The 17764-nt window shown below is 29.7% G+C and overlaps 1 protein-coding gene across 1 annotated transcript in view; it reads right to left on the bottom strand.

The window, feature by feature from the left end:
* The window catches only part of LOC129976615 (monocarboxylate transporter 12-like), a 249466-nt gene extending 246621 nt beyond the window's left edge, over window positions 1-2845 (bottom strand). Inside the window, exon 1 of the mRNA XM_056090262.1 lies at window positions 1659-2845. Within this exon, the coding sequence (XP_055946237.1) occupies window positions 1659-2163 (505 nt within the window). The 5' untranslated portion in view covers window positions 2164-2845. The remainder of the gene's footprint in view (window positions 1-1658) is intronic.
* Window positions 2846-17764: the final 14919 nt, after the last annotated feature.

Genomic DNA, 17764 nt, shown 5'->3' with positions numbered 1-17764 from the left:
ATAATAAATGACTCTTTTAACAATCTTTGTATAAATATTTAAATTATTTGTGATTATATCTAAATAAATTCTTTCGGCCGTCAAAATACTTAAAGAATTCAATTAATTCAATTGTCATTAATTTATTTAGAAGAAGATCATAGTAAGAAGTAAATTATTCTCTCATTTTGATAAAGCAAAGTTTGCAAAATATATTGATTTACTGATAAACATTTAATCATTAATCATGTAGTTAAACAAATTCCAGTTCAATTATTTCTGGCCTAACACAGAATTCCAACTAAATTGTTTTTCATGATTTTTTCTAATGTTTTTATATTTCGCGACTTAAGTCAATTAAGAATATTCGAAATAAAATATATTAATGTTGGAGGCTTATTTTAAACTAACATTTTCCAAAACAAAAACTTGATTTCTCTGAGTTAACGTTTTTACAAATGCTTTTTCAAAATACAATCCGATTTACAAATTTTTTTCAAACGATAATTATTGATTTTAAGAAAAATCAATGTTATTAATGAAAAAAGTGTTTAAGAAATTAAATAAATTATAGCTACTAAATACATAAAAAAGAATTTATAAAAATATTAACTTTTAGCATCAAAATAAAGTATACTAATACTGGAGGCATATTTTGGACTAATGTTTTTCAAAACAAAAACTTCATTTCTTTGGGTAAACATTTTTACAAATACTTCTTTAAAACACGATATGATTTACAAAAATTTCTCAGACGATAGTTATTGAGTTTTAAAAAAATCAATGATATTAATGAAAAAATGTTGAAGAAATTAAATTATAGTTTTTAAATGCATAAAAAAGAATTTATAAAATTATTAAAGTATTGCACTGAATTAAAACTTGTGCATCTAATTACATAAATTTTGTTGTTTAAATCTGCATTTCAGTTGAAGAGCTTAATATAATTTAAAGAGAAAAATCGTTTGGTCATTCTGAAATACCAAAATTACGAATATAAATTCTGATATGAACAGAAATAACGTGAAGTTCAAAACATTCATAATTTAATTAAAAGTTACAATAAATTCCCATCCAAAATATTATAATATTTGACACTTGATTATCAACTTGCGATACATATATCTTAATGTAATATGCAATAGAAAAGTTCAAAGTGCAAAAAAGAAAGAATGGAATATATTTAAGATAAATACATTCAAATGTTAGATATTTAAGAAAAACTGCTACAATTTGAATCGCCTTTCTGGAATTCAAAATGAAATCATGTTTGAATTACTAACTAGAAACAACATTTTTTTTAGTTTTGTTTCACAATTTAAGTATGCATAGTTGCCTCGCCAACAAAATATTACTTGACTAATGATCTGCCCCCAAAATATTACAGATTTATCAGATATTACAAACAAATAATATAATTATACATTATGAAAAGATTTATAAAACATTGCATCTATATAACATTTTATATAAGGCAATACTGATTTTTCAGCCTGCACTTTTAACTCGCCAAATGTTTACTTTCATTTCTAACTCGTATCGATTGCTTTCCTTTACAACTATGGATGTTAATAAACAAGTATTTTAGAGATATAAAATACATTTTAAAGAAATTAGTTTATATAATCATATTCATAAATAAAGACTGCATACTAATATTTTAAAAAAGGATTTCTTACCTGTGTTGATTAGAGTGGCCTCCTTACTGAATGTAGACATTATCGTGATCAACAGCAGACCAAAGCTTGCTTGAATTCCACCGGATATCACTTCTACCAAAAAAGCACACACGCACACCACGTAACCCCAGCCACCCTCTGGATAATAGTGCTGCCGGATAGTAGCAGCCTTAGGGTCATCTGGCGACAAATTCAGGCCGACTATACCTCCATTAAAGGGCAGCTGGCACTTGTTGGCGTATGTTTGACAGTCATATCCTGGCACACAAGAAACACTTTGCGATTTCGTAAAGCGGCCTCCTAATTTCATACTTTCTTCGCTTGCCAGGCCTTGGCTTGTATAATAAGGACTCCTAGGATCGTTAGAGACAGCCGATTTCGAACGATACTTCTTTCGGTAAGGTTTGGTAGGATCATCTGTCAACTGGCCTGAGGATACTGAAGACGATGGTAAGTCCCAGTTATCCTGCTGGTTAAAAGAGTCTGATTTTTCGGCGTCAGTCATGTTTGTATTTCAGCCGAAATAGTATTGAAAATTCTTGGAGGATTAAAATACGACAAATAGCTGCGTTTATTATCAAAGATTATGTGAAATCACATACCAACATGAAGTCGCAGAAGATGCATCTCATTATCATTTCAAACGAAATTCATACATTAATGAACTTTTTAAATTAATTATGTTGTTAATTCTCCACTAGTTCAAATGTAAGAACTTGCTTTATCCCTAAATCATTATCCACATTGTTTAGGAATAGAGTTTGAGATACCACATTGCGATTCTTGCATTTGCAACAGTTTCAGAAAAAGGTTGAATACAATTGCCAGCAAAATCCAACAGCCCAAAATTGCTTCAAATCAAAAATTTTAATGACTAGAATAAAGGGAGATAATTAATTTCTTTTTCTGCAATATCCAGTAAAATAATTTATATCGAAGCTTCAAAATTATATTCAGTCACTACAAAAGTCCTTTCTCTTATTAGTTTTTTTCCATATATTTCTGCTCATTTCAACGAATAATGCCAATGCCTGTTTAGGAATTCTCATATGCAAAGCATCAGAATGATCAAATCTTACGTATAATCACACAGGTTGAAATACACTTTCATGAAGAAGATAAAGCAAATTTCGTTCTTCTGGAAATCCAAGACATACATTTTCTTTTTCAATTCATAAAGCATAAAAATATTTACCATATAATTCCGCTACTCCTCTGAAGAAATAAAAAAAAATCACAAAATTTCCTCACCTATAAATGTATCTTCAAAGGCGAAAAAGTATCAAAGAATAACATTTATTTATATATATATATAAATCTTTCGAAAATGAATTGACTTACTAATCCTTTTTAATATCAGCGATAAACATCACTTTAATATTATCCGACCAGCAATGCAATATTTTTCAATAAATTTAAAATGAAATCTATGCTTGGTAACTCTTTTGACAGAAGTAAATATATCTATAAATTTTTCGCATTACATACTGAAAAAAAAGTTCATGTACAAAAGACACTGATAGTTCTGTAAAGTATCTTAAAAAACATTAGTACCGTACCTGAATCCGAATACTAGAACCAGATTCGTATAAAAGTTACATCTCAACTCTGTATACAAAGAAGCTTCTTCTCAAAACTATTCCTATCAGAATAGTATAATAAACAACAATTTAAAATTTTCAGCATAGTGATTCATGAAAGAATTTTAATTAATGTTGCAAAAAATTAGAATGCAAACGATTTTTTATAACTTTTAAATGAAGATCAATTCTAATTATTTAGAAATAAATATATATATATGTAATTATTTTATTTTCAATATCGGAAATAAATTCTATTTCATTGAAAAACATAGTGTTGTTTCTGTCCAGCACTTTAAGAGAGAAATCGTACCTTCAAAAAATTGCCTCGTCCCAAATATAATAGCCAAAACAAATTCCAAAATTTATATTTCAATACCAATTAGAAAGAACTTTCGTTTAAGAATTTCGTTCAAAATACAACTGTAACAACACGTGTCGTAAGTCATATTTCAGCGTACATTTAAAAAAAATTTCATTTCAGAATTACTTTTGCCAGAATGGCATCACTAACAAATATTCAAATTATTTTTTTGAATAAGAATTCCGGAAGAAAGCGAATTGGCGGCACGAACATTTAGAACTTTGGCCAGCGAATGCTGCTAAAGCAACAGACTATTTCGCACACAGCTGGCGGCGAATCGTTTGCAACCGGTCGCTCGTATCGTCTGCCACGAGTGAAGCGGGTTGTTCGGAAGCCCTGAGAGGCGGGGCGGCCAACACACCAGCGCGCCTGACGGTTGACACGGTTTTCCATAAGAAAAAAAAAAGGAAGCGATTTGAAGAATTCGTAAGAAAAACCTTTTCCCTGCGGTATGACAGCCTCATTTATATGCGCTTTGTCTTCCCTCGCCCGTTAATGAGCAGGTAATCAGAGACGTTTTCTTTTTCCATCAAATCGATTGAGGAATATTTTCTGCCGATGAACAAACACTGATGGAAAATTAATGGCCCCATTGATCCCAGCTTAATACGGTCCATAACGGTTGATTTTCTCATAACTACTTGCCTGAATTGTTAGTTCGTCGATGGTTCCTTTCTTTTTTTTTATTTGGACTTCATTATTTGATTTTGATTATATTGTTTTAATTAATTAAACTATGATGATAATACAAACGCCTCGGGCGACTAGCTGGTTCACCAGGGCATATTGGTTACATTTACTTTCGATTAAAATGTTTGGATGTAAATTCATGTCCATGACCCCGCTAAATTGTCTGACATTTTTATTTCCTCGATGGCTTTTTTTTGTTTTTATTATTTAGACTCTTCCATCTGATTTTGATTATGTTGTTTTAATTAACTTTTAACTTAACTTCTGGAAATTCATGATGATAATACAAACGCCTCGGGCGATCAGCTGGTTCATCAGGGATATTGGTTACAGTTACTTTCGATTAAAATGTTTAGATATAATTTCATGTCCACGACCCCTCCCCTCTCCCCAAATTGTCTGACATTTTTATTTCGTCGGTAGTTTTTTTATTGGTACTTCTTTATTTTATTTTATTGATTTCATTAACTAAACGATTATGATGATACAAACGCCTCGGGTGACCAGATAGTTCACCAGGGATCTTGGTTACATTTTATTTCAATTAAAATGTTTAGATATAACTTCATACCCATGACAACGTCAAATTGTCTCATATTAATACCGTGCTATTTTAATTGTCTTACTTTTTATTTATTGTGTAAAATGCTTCGATATAACTTCATGTCCGTGACCCCGCCAAATTGTCTGACATTTTTGGTATGTCGATGGTTTATTTTTTTATTTGGACTTCTTTATTTGATTTTGATTATGTTGTTTTAAATAACTAAATTATGGTGATAATACAAAAGACTTGGGCTATCAGCTAGTTCACCAGGGTTAACTTCACAGGTTACTTTCTATTAAAATGTTTAGATAAAATTTCATGTCCATGGTACAGCCAAATTATCTGACATTTTTATTTCGTCGATGGCTTCTTTTTTTTTTATTTGGACTCTTCCATTTGATTTTGATTATGTTGTTTTAATTAATTAAATTATGATCAGCTAATTCACCAGTGATATTGATTATATTTAATGTCAATTAAATCGTATAAATATAACTTCATATCCATGACCCCACCAAATTGTCTGACATCAATGACGTGTTATATTAATTATTTTACTTAAGTTTTAGTTATTATGTCCATAAACCTTTCTATTGAAGGTAGATATATAACATTATAGCGCTATTAAAAACATAAATATCCGGTACATATGTCTCCTAAATCTTGCAATATTGTTCATTTAACTTGTTTATTTATCTTGTAAATAAAACAGATATCAAAAAGCATTCACCCTTTTTAGCTTTCAAAAATGGCAGAAAAATAAGCAATTGAATATTGGATGAAACAATGAAAACTGTTTGAATTTTTGAGAAACAATACAATCTACTGATGGATATTAGGAAAAAGTAATTTTAAAAATTTGCCGAAATTTGAAAACAATTCCAGCGATTATTAAGTTGGCATCATTAAATCGATAATGTTTTTAAATTTTGAAATGTGTAAAATTCATTTTATGCATATGTTATCAAGATAATAAAACTCCATGATTCAACTTAACTTTTAAATCAAAATTCTAAAAAATTCAAAATCATCACTCCAACGTAAACACATATGCAGATATTTGTTTATTATTATTATTTGTTTGTATTTAAAATCAAAGAATGTGCTAGAGTAAATATTTTGCTATTTGTTAACCCTCCAAGCTCTGTTGCCTTTCCACATTTCTGTATTTTGTGATTTTTATAGATATTCACAAGCGAAATTCGATAATAAATCGAATTAGTACTTTCGAATTGCAGCAAATCGGTATTTTTGTGCAACATGTGAAAGTAAATCGAAATATTTTTGAAATTCAGCAATTGGATATTTGTAGGAAGTTTTATAAAATTCTTGGTCCATCTGCTAATAGTTCAATTAATTTTTTCAGTTTTTACATTACCCCACGAAAGAGTATTAATCGTTGAATCATTCTGATTTTATTTTAACATCTAATTAAAATAAAGTTTTAAAAATTTCATTCTTTATCTATATTATTAGCTTTTTTTATTACATTTTGATATTTATATGCTAAGAAAATGTGATTCCAAAAAAAATAAACATTATAAAATTCTATGAAAATAAATTTAAAAAATGCTTCTTAAAGATAGAAATTATAAATCTAATCAATGCTGTAATTTTTGACAACCAGAGTGATTATCATTTTGATCGACGACAACATAACTTTAATCCTCAAAATGACACTTTTCATCAATAATATGATTACAATTAGGTTACTGATATATTTATGAAAATTAAATAACACTTCTTTTTTCAAAAATCTGTTAGAAGGAATTATTAATATTTCGTTAATATCCTTGGTTTAATAAAAATCGTTTTCCTAAAAATCTTGTTAATGTGTTGATTATGTAATTAAAAAATGGCATCAAATAAGCCAAACTTAAAGAAGATTCGAACCGCTTGTTTGTTTGCTTGCCAAGCAAACAATTCTATAATTACTCTAAGCTTGAGTGGCATCACCTTGTTTTGTTGTTATTCTAAAAAACTACTTATATGCTTGCACTTCTACTTATTGTGAAGAATAAATATATGTCATACTAACGCCTTTGTCTTTAATACTTCCATACTGAAATATTGTATCTTGTTAATGCTTTGAGCTCGATTCGACAGTCTCGATTTTTTTTAAATATTTTTTTATGTAGCTGCGATAAGGTGCACACAAAAACCTGTTTAATATCGTTATGATCCAAATGAATATAAATGCCTTAACAAAAGCAATGAGAAGCAGTGTTGTAATTCATAAAATAATTTCAAAAAATTTCAAGTTTAGATAAAAGTAATTGTAATTATACGAAAATAAAGCTGGTTTCGCAAAAAAAAAAGCTTATTTTTTTCAATCAAAAAGTGGTGTAAATTATACTTATAATATGCACGAAAATATTAAAAATTATTAAAATTAAAATTATTTTTTATTAAAACTCTAATAAAAACTTTTTAACCCTCTTCTAATCAAATATCAACAATCCATTCATTAACACCATCTGAAATATGATAGCTCTAGATTCAACAATCTAATCTGTGGAGGGTTTTGAAGGATTTTTTTGTTATGCATCCATGAATTACAGACAGTATGCCAGCCTATAAGTAATTAACATATAAAAATATATCTCCGATCTAAAAGCAATCAAATATTTGATAAATGCAAAGTAATAATTTCAGAAATAAATGGAAGTGTGAAAAATCCATTTTATGATATAAATTAAAATGATTACTATATAATGAAAGTTATTTTTAAATACGTTTTTTTCCCCTTGAAATATATAAAAAAAATTTAAATAATTATATGTTTATGGAAAAGGGTCAAATCACTTGTTTATTTCCCTTCAAATATTCCACCTTAACCTAATAAACAACAATAACACCATTCCATTAAAAAAAACTGGGGCAAAATATAAGTTAGAAAAAGGCGAATCATATAATTTATTGCCTTTTTCTTCGCCTCCAAATAAGGCTATTGAGAACCAAAAGTTATCTACGAATTTATATTCACGCTCTCTTTCATCGCGTCATATTTTTTGTTCTAGAATGTTATTCATTATTCGAAGGCTATCATTTCCAAAATATCGCGGTCTTATTTATATTCCTTTTCATGGTATATATTAAACACGAAAGCGGAGCTGTTGGGACAGCCATTGTCTTCCATAATAGCCTTCCATTAAAAGATAACAGGTGTTTTTATAATCGAAATGCGCATTTTAATCACAGTGATTATTGCTGTTTTCGAAAAAGAATTGATTTGGAAATCAGAAACATCCGTCAGGTTTGCAAAATCTCTTATTTTTCGAACAATAGAGCGCGTAATAACATAGACTGCGCGTGAAAATTCGAGAGGAATTCATTTTTCATAAGCGCATTCAGACCGCTGAAATGCGTGAGGCGGTCGAGGCAGAAGTTCACGATGTGACGTACGAGGGGCCATAATTCAAATGCATATAGAAAAAAAAATTAGAAAAATGGGAAATGGAATAGATTATCTTTCCTGGCGTTGCTTATAGTTTTTACAATGCACTATTAAGCGTAATATTTTGTTACATATTTTGAATCGTTTACTTTCTAAATTTCTTACACACCGTTTTTCACCTTGTACACTTACATCTAGTTGCAAAGTACGTTAAATTAGGTAGATAATTGAATGTAAACACTTTAGCTTTTGAGGAGATTGATATTAAAAATTGTCAGCGAATAAAATAATTCTCTTGCATTCCTTTATGCACACAAAAAATTTCTAAACGCATTTCTATCAGCAAAATTCGCAGCGATAAACTTATTTTTAATCCAATCAAATTCGAAAGCCAGTCTTTATGTAATGAATATGTGATGAATTCGATCTCATAGGAACAACTGTTTTTAGAAGAATGCATCCTCGTATAGTTGACGAAGGTGTCAATTTTAGAAAAGATTTTAAGTATTATAGTTAAAAGTATTACCTGAACATTTTTGCAAATTTAATTAAAAGTTTTAAAAAAATGCACTGTCTTTTTTGGCTTTGCCCTTTAATTAATCCTTCATAATATGTATGTTATCCCTGTAATATGCAACGAAAATTGCAGCTCAGACACCGGTGTGATGTGAGAAAAAATGATTTAAGTCAATTCGCTTGCTATATAATATGTCAGAAAATTTTACAAAAGAAGCGTGAATCTTTGTATGCACATAGATATATGTAAGAAAAATATCTTACTCACTGACACTTTTTTACTATGAGTATCATATATACTCATATCAGTATAAAAGTACTATGTAAGTATAAAAAGTAGTAAAAAAGTATAAAGTACTATGAGTATCAGTATAAAAGTGTAATTTTTATTATCCCCCTCTATAAAAAGTATAAATTTTTACTATGTCTCTGTACTTTATTATCCTCAAAGTATTTTCATACGTTTTGCTGTCGTATTTGATGATACTTTCAATTAGAAATATGCGCCTAATTGCAATAATTCAAGAAAGAACTCTTTTTTAGCGACATCCAGTATATATGCATAACATTCGAATATCTAACTTTTTATTTAATTATTTAGTCAGTGTGGATTTGCGTTCTAGGCATTATAATCGGTGAAGATCTGCGGTATTTTTCCCAAACTGGTGTGTGAGAAACATTGGAATAGATAATTTTTCAACAAAGAATCTACTTAAAGATGTGATTTCGGTCTAGGAGAGTTCTGAAACAAAAACTCTTCTGTCACAAAAATTTTGTGACAGAAGTTATATATATATATATAATTCTATACCAGGAAGTAAAAATGCTGGCATTTAAAACTTTATTTTTATTAAGTAAATCCTTAAAAATAAAGAAGGAGTTTTTCTTCTGACATAAAACATTAAAAGCGCCAGGTATAAACAAATCAGAAGGAAAGATCCAAGCTTTGCGTTTAGCTAGCAAAATTCTATATTTTAAACAACATTCTGAGGCGATCTAGAATCCAAAAATGCAATCTGTAAGGCTAGCTGGGGAAAATACAAGGAGTACTAAAAATTATACTATACAGTACCGCTTATATATTCTCGTTTAAAAACCGTTTCAATTACATTTTTTTTTAATTTTTAAAAAAACTAAGAGGTATTTTAAAAAAAAAGAAAATGAGAGTTTTTATTTTTTTGTAAAAAAATAAATCAACGATTCTGTAAACATTGATATATACTATATTAATTTTTCTGCTAATAATAAATGAAAACACGTATCTGCGCAATGTACCTCTACATGAAAGACCGTTTGAGCTAGAGCTATAAAGTTATTGCAAATGCTTTACAATATGCGATTATGCAAACAAAAGCGATATTTGACATTTTAATTAAAAATTAATCTAGGTTTTTGTTTATTTTTGCGATAACTTCCAAATTTATTATAGTATAGAAATTGGATTGCTTATAAACATTTTGAAATTTTAAAAACTGGTTTTTAGAAATACAGTTTTAACTGTAGTAGAAATAGTTTCTGAATTTTGACAAGTTTTAAAAAATCATTTTTACATAATATTCAATAATGTTTACCATCACTGCAATGAAATTCCTGATCTTTTCTTCCATTTATGAAAGCTAAGGTAGAAAGTTCTACGCTATTTACATGAGAAATCAGAACATGACATTATATACTGTCACAAAAGACACCAAGCGATTTGCTGTAGATTACTGAGACAATTAAGGTTTTAATGTGTGAAAAATCTAAATATTTTGTCGAGGGAATAGTAAATATCAAGTTCTACACAAGAAATGTAACTGAAACTAAAGACAGCTCGTCGCAAAAGGCGGCTTTTCAACTCTTGATTGTATATAATCTCTAATATAAATTGTTTAAAATCATTTTTCATATTGATATGTTTCCTTTTTCTGTCAATTTGTGGATTATCCAAGGAGTTTGCATATTTAGGGATGCCGTTCTATCGTATTCCGTGGTTAATCTGGAGTTTAGTATACACAAATAAAATAAATAAAAGTTCAGAAACAATAAAATAATTAATTGATCATATATGAGGTAATAAAAATTTCAAAAAGCAAAAAAAAAATAATAAATAAAAAAAAAGCAAAAACATTTTTTTTTGTTTGATATGTTTTTTTCTTTCTTTTACTTCATGCAAACTAAGCATACCGAAATTCTATATAGGCGTAATTCTACATTCTATGCATAAGTTAAAGCATAAAAAGAAAAATTAATCAAAAGCTGATTTTTAAAAAAACAAAAGAAGTTAATATCATCTACTAAAAAAAGGTGGACATCTGGGTGATTTAATTCAATTCAGGAATACTTTTCAGTCTCGGAAAAAAAATTTCAAAATCTGACTTGGAATGCTTATTCAAGGCACGTCTGCGCTTATATGAAAAAATTATTTATTTAATTTGAACCTTTTAATGTAAATTTTTATTAAACTTATTTAATCTTTTAATATTTCAAATTGTTTAATTAAGTAGAATTTGTAACGCTGTGGAATATTTAATCGAAATCAAGATAAAACCTGGAGCATTTTGTTATCCTAGATGAGCTGTTGAAATTTGGAACTATCTCTGTAAAATCGGATGCCCTATCATCTTAATTAAATTTAAAAAATAATTTGTCAACATATATGTAGTTTTTCTGATATAACTTCGAAAATATACTAAACCAATGATCCCGGTTTTCTCGTTAAAGGACTGAAGAGACCGTTAGCTCTGATCCGAGAATGCCTAGTCCTAAAAGACAAGCTAAAGTTCGAGGACCTCGTCATCAGTGCGAATTTGCGGATTCATACGCTTAAACCAAACATAACAACCAAATGTAAATTGATATAAAAGAAGGGCATTTTCCTTACATGAAGTGAGTCCTATGAGTTCAGTTTACTTGAATTTGAGAATAAATGAATTTTCTAGAAAATGTACAGCCCCAATCGTAAAAATGTTTAGAAATTATGTGTTTTTAGATGCATTAAGAAATATAGCACTTCAAAATATCCTTGCTAATAATGTCTTAAAGATACTAAAATAGTATTTGTAGCATCTATAATTCAGTTACATAATCAAAAATTCATTTACAATCAGAACAGATCAGATATATATCTATATATATAAAATAATCAAGAAAACCAAATAGGCAATGATCAGTCACAACCCCTGGTCCGATTTTACCAGTTTTTGTATCATATAAAAATTTATAGCCCCTAATTATGTCATCAATTATTGCTTACTTTCTACCATTCAAAAGTTTCAAGTGATATCGAGAAATACAATGATTGCACAGCCCCAATCTCAGCAACTAAAATGATTTCGCCGATTAATTTTGCCATTTAATAAGGCCAATTAATAACTAAACAATTAGAATTCTGTGTTAATTATTCAAATATAATTTTAAATAAAATTTGTTATGAAAAGATATAATTCATCAAATTTAGTTGATTTAATTTAGTTATATTAACGTCTGGTTTTAAAGAAACACAATGGCTATTTTGGGACAGACCGCGTAATTTTGAACCGCGGTCAGATGACACCTTAGCTGGCACTCACTTCTACAAACTTCCGCACAAAACCAGTGGGAGGATATTTGGCCGACCTGCTGGCACGACTCTTCTTCAGTGAAATCGGGTCCTGACCCTGGGGCCTGAAAGCAAAGATCTTACCACTCCCCACTTCAAATTTGATTGGCATGACTTTATTAATACTATTAATCTAGTTGATGGACGTTGGTCGATGAAAAAGACCAATGGAAAATGTATGCTTATAATAAAAAAATTATTTAATTTTTCATTTTTGTAATAGGAATGTCCCGTTGCGAAGCATCACGATGTACAGTGGTTAAATGAGCATAAACCAAAGGCGGCATTCCGGAGCCAACCATTTCATTTTCATCAGCACAAATCTCTTCGATCTTGACTCTATATTTAACTTAAATTAGGTCGTATGCCCGGCAAATTTTTAGGTGGAATCGAATTTTAAACCTAAAATATTTCACCACCACCACAGAAAGGAAACCTTATTACCATTGAATGGTAAATCAGACACTGAGTTAAAACAATAACTTACATGATGTCAAAGTTCTTTGTGAATAGTGTTCTCATGATATTAGGGAAAGTGGAAAAAAAATTTTTAGATTGAAATGAACTCGAGAATAATTGTTAACCAACCATTTATCAACAGAAAGTAACCCCCCGGGGGCACCTCGAAATGAGGATGAGATGCTTCTGGCATGGTGGTTGGATCTCGCCACCCTGGAGGGGTACACTAATAGGTGGGGGATCTGACTGCTCCCATCGATAACGGGACGTACTTCCTTCGGGGAGGGTTGTACCGTGGCTGGTGACGGCCTTAAGACTCAACCACAGTTCCCGCCAATGTTGCTATTGCGGCGATCCGGTCATTCAGTTTTATAGTTTAAATCCGTGTGCCTTCGTGGCGGGTCGGAGAGTTAGATGGCTGACTTATCAACAGAAAGTAACTGGAGGAACAGAGCTAACAATAAATTAATGGATATAACAATGATGTATATTTTATTATGATCCTGTGTCTAATGAAATCCCAAAAACAAATTCAATAAGTAATTTTATAAGAGTTTTAAATTTATTTTTCAAGTGTAAAACACAAATTAATGACAAATATAAACAACAAGTGAGTGATTAATAGCCTATTTCAGCTCCAGTTAAGTCTAAATAATCAATTTATGGAAATCTGACCTAATCATTACTATGAATTTTCCTGTCACATTGTCCTTGTATAAGAAATCGCAAAAAATAAAAATATTATGACTTATTATCAATTTATGTAATATTATTACAGCAATCAATCTATTTCTTATAATTAATGAAGTTTAATTGAATTTATTTAGAGAAGCATGCAATGCAGAAAAGATTATTAGCTACTCGAAAAATAGTTTTACAATAAATAAAATCTAAAGCTAAATAGAGTTTTTTAAGTATAAAAAATAGTATAAAACGTTCGTTTCAATTATTTAACCTAAAGTATTCAAAATAAGGAAAAGTTTTAAAACATCTCAATCGTGTTGTTTCGGTGCTCATTCAATTCATAAAAACAATCCAATATTTTTTTAGGTAGGAACTTCAGTGTTTTCATTCTAAATCTAAAGGAAAAAAGAATTTGATATGAATAGCATTCGATACACTTATAAATTAAAAAATTTTAATAACTCTTAATTTTTAATATTATTTTTAATAGTTTTTATTATAGGAGTAATCTCTTACTCGGCTTCAAAATTAGTATAAAACAAAATTATTATTATTATATGTAGATAACAAATTCTAGAGGTATATTGAAGTAGATTTTGACTCAGTTTATTCCATTATAATAGATTTTTAAAGCAGTTATTATGTAAGGTAAACATTATGAAAGACATCCGAGACTTCGTGTTTCTCACACTCTTATTTATTAAATGGAATATTATGTGGAAATATTAGTGGTGTGAATTATATTTTTTCTTCTAAATTTCATTTAACTAAGGAATATCGTAATAACTCCTTACAAAGTAAAGGGTCCTTACATAGGATTAGAAAATGCTGTAGAATTTCCAAACAAATTCGTGATCAAAGGTATGAACACTGATAATTTACCTAGTCTTTAAAAAAAATCAGTTGATTGAATGATTGATTGTTCGGAATTGTAAAATATATTTACAGAAAATTTATCTTTGAGATTATTTTTCATTTAGTGAATTATGATAAATTTTTAATCTTAAATGCTTTATTAAATGTATTCATAAAAATTTAAAAATTGAATATTTGTAAAATATGTATTCATTACATTCATTTCTGCATTGATAATTAGTTTATAAATCATTTTTCGAATGGTTCATAAAAACTTAGTAATATTCTTTATTTATTATTACTTATTCAATATTCATTTTATTACTGTCGGTACAGTCATTTTATTCACCATCCGCTTATTACAATATTTAGAATTTTTTACTTTCACGTTTACGTAGTATAAAGAAAGTACAGTAATCGTCGAAAAATTCGAACTTTAGATTTGTCGAAAGATTCGAACTAGATCGTCTCTTCGAACTCTAGAGGCAATCTAGAACTCTAGATTGCCGAATCTCCATGTATTAGACTTCCTTGGGTTCGAAAAACACATTTTTGAAAAATGTCTGTCTGACTGTCTATGACAAAGATAATTCAAAAGCGCTTTGAGCTCGATGGTTGAAATTTGGTATACATTTTTTACATCAAATTTCTAGATTTCTGTCAAACTGTGAGAAAAATCCATTCATAAGAAGTCGGTTTATCCTGCTTTTAGAATTTAAGTTAACGCTATAATTACAAAATGAAGGGAGCTAGATAGATAAGATTCGGTACACAAATTTGACATCTATAGTGTTAACATCTGTCAAAGTTTGAGATAAAAACCAACAATGGGCTGATTGTCTGTCGGTCTGTATATTTCCAGAAACATGTTAATGAGATATTCAAAAACGCAATTTCTAAAATATATCAAATTAGGTGTGAGATTTTGTGATTACGCTTGCAATTTTGTGTCAAATCTTTGTTTCAATGGATTGAGAAAAATGTTCTAAGGAGCAAATTTGATCTTCTGATACTATCAACGGCATGCCATGGATTACTCGCCAAAAATCCCGCCAAGGATGACACGATAGATTTAATAAAAGGGCTAAATTCATGCCAAAAGTTAATATTTCGTAATTATTCTATACTAATATCATGCAAGGTTTTCTCTGGCAGGACAAATATATTACAGAATATGCGAGAAAATTTGAGGAGATCCCTCTCGCTGTTTTTCCCTTTTCTTTTTTTCTTTTTTTTACATTCATATCCCGTTGATTCATAGCATATGAATGTAAAAATTCTATCAATTGAAAATTCTATTAATTGAATAAAGAATTTTAATAAAATATTAAACGGTATGACTATAAGCAACCATCATTCCGAATTGGGCTCAAATATATTTCATGCATAAAAAACTAAGTAAAAGTTGAAAAAGCTTTTAGCCCACGTTACCCCCAAAGAATTAACAAAAGATGAACTCGAAATGTAATTTCAATTCCTTTCAAACTTAATTTAAAACCAGTTAGTTCCTAAAAGAATCAAATGAAATGTAGTTTGCTGACAGACTAGGCCCAATTCTGTCTCGACGCGAGTAGTAATCCTGAGTTGTTAAGAAAGAAGAAAAGCTTTTGTAGAGTACTTTTCAAATTGTACAGAACATGCCCCCTCCGAATAGAATGGTTTAAAAGATAATTTTTACTGACAGCTGAATGTCTCGCGTTTTTATTCTGCTAATCCTAAATGTAAAGCGATGCATTAAAATTCTGACATTATTGATTACAATAAAGTCCATGAATGGGTATTTAGTTGTGGAATTGTTCCGGTATGAAATGTCTGAGCTTCATATCGCAAATGTCATACAAAGCGCCCTCTCTCACCGATTAATCACAGTTCTATAACTAAACAGGCCTGTGGACAATATATAGTCTTTTATCTTTTATTGCGACAAATACAAGAAGAATATATATATATATATATATATATATATATATATATATATATATAAAGCATAATTTTGAAGTAGAAGGCAGTTTCGATGACAGTGAAGGCACTTTGCATTTTTAAGTTCGCTTTAATCCATCCCGGGAAGGCATAATTTATTTACAAATGGCGTGGACAAGGCACGTCCGCTCACAGCGCGATACAAGAACAGAAGAGGGAGAAGAGCGGGAAAACGATTTTCACAGTGCTTATATACTATTAAGATTTTGATAGGGATTTATAATACGTGTCAATCACAAGTAAGGGAAACACAAGGATCTTTTAGAAGAATTTTTTTAGGTCAGCAATTTCTCGGCCCTTCACTCAGAGCGTGGAAACCGCTGACGAAAGCACTTTTACAAAGTTTCTCTTGAATTAATGAAATAGAAAACGTGGAATGGGATCAGGAAATTAGAGAATATTTTAGAATGACTTTGATATGGGTTGAATTAAGCTAAAAAATTAGGAAGTTAATTAAGTTTATATTAGATTTTAAAATATCATTTATATATATATATATATATATAATCATTTAATCTAGTTTAAATCCTAATTTATCTCCTAATTTTCATCTTAATTTAGCCCATATTAACTTCATTTTAAAATGGTCTCTTATTTCCTGATCCATTTCTCACTTTTTATTTAATTCTACACGTGCTCTAGGAAACTGATGGTCTCAACATTTTCTCACTCTCCAAGTGAAGGAGAAAAAATCCCTAATGCTTGCAACATTCTTTTAAAGATACCTAAGTTTCTCTTTCCTAAGACTGCACGTGCCAATGAAAACCGTATCAAAACCTCACAGTAAACCCTCTGAACGGAAAATTTTTTCTTGATATTTTTTGCTTTTCTACTCTTCTCTCCCACTGTAGACTGATTCTTACAACTTATTCTTTGTACATAAATTATGCTTTCCGGAGCGAAATAAATCGAAGTTTTAAAATTTCGTCTCTCTTCTCTAAAAGTCTCTTCTACAAAGTCTATAGACTTCTTCTATATATATACATATATACTGCTCGCTTTTCCTCGCCGACCCCGAAGTTGGCCAATACTCGTTAGTTGGCAAAATTTTAAACTCCACGGGCCATTCATGTTCAATGCTGGATCAATTTAAGTAGACGTTTTCCGATCGGCCTACTTCTGATTTAAAGCTTAAAGCCACACAGTGAGAACATTTTTTGCTTATATCTTCAATATCTGAATGTTGAATCAATTTTTCACGTCTCGCCGCCAACTAAGCAGCTTCACGATCAGCTTTTCAAATTGTCAGATTCTTACTCGGTCTTTTTTCTCACTTTTCTTCGTCCGACATGGCTGTACACCCCATTACTATTTAAAAAAACAGTGCAGGGTTAACACATGTATTACTTAGGTATTCAGACGATTGACAGCCGACGGACGAAAATTTCCGTTATTAAACTTGAAAGAAGTAGGAGATTGGGATTTATAGCAACAATGGCTGTTATCCCCTGTTT

The sequence above is a fragment of the Argiope bruennichi genome, chromosome 7 (assembly GCF_947563725.1).
Source record: "Argiope bruennichi chromosome 7, qqArgBrue1.1, whole genome shotgun sequence".
NCBI classification, from domain to species: domain Eukaryota; kingdom Metazoa; phylum Arthropoda; class Arachnida; order Araneae; family Araneidae; genus Argiope; species Argiope bruennichi.
This window is presented reverse-complemented; position numbering and strand designations above follow the sequence as displayed.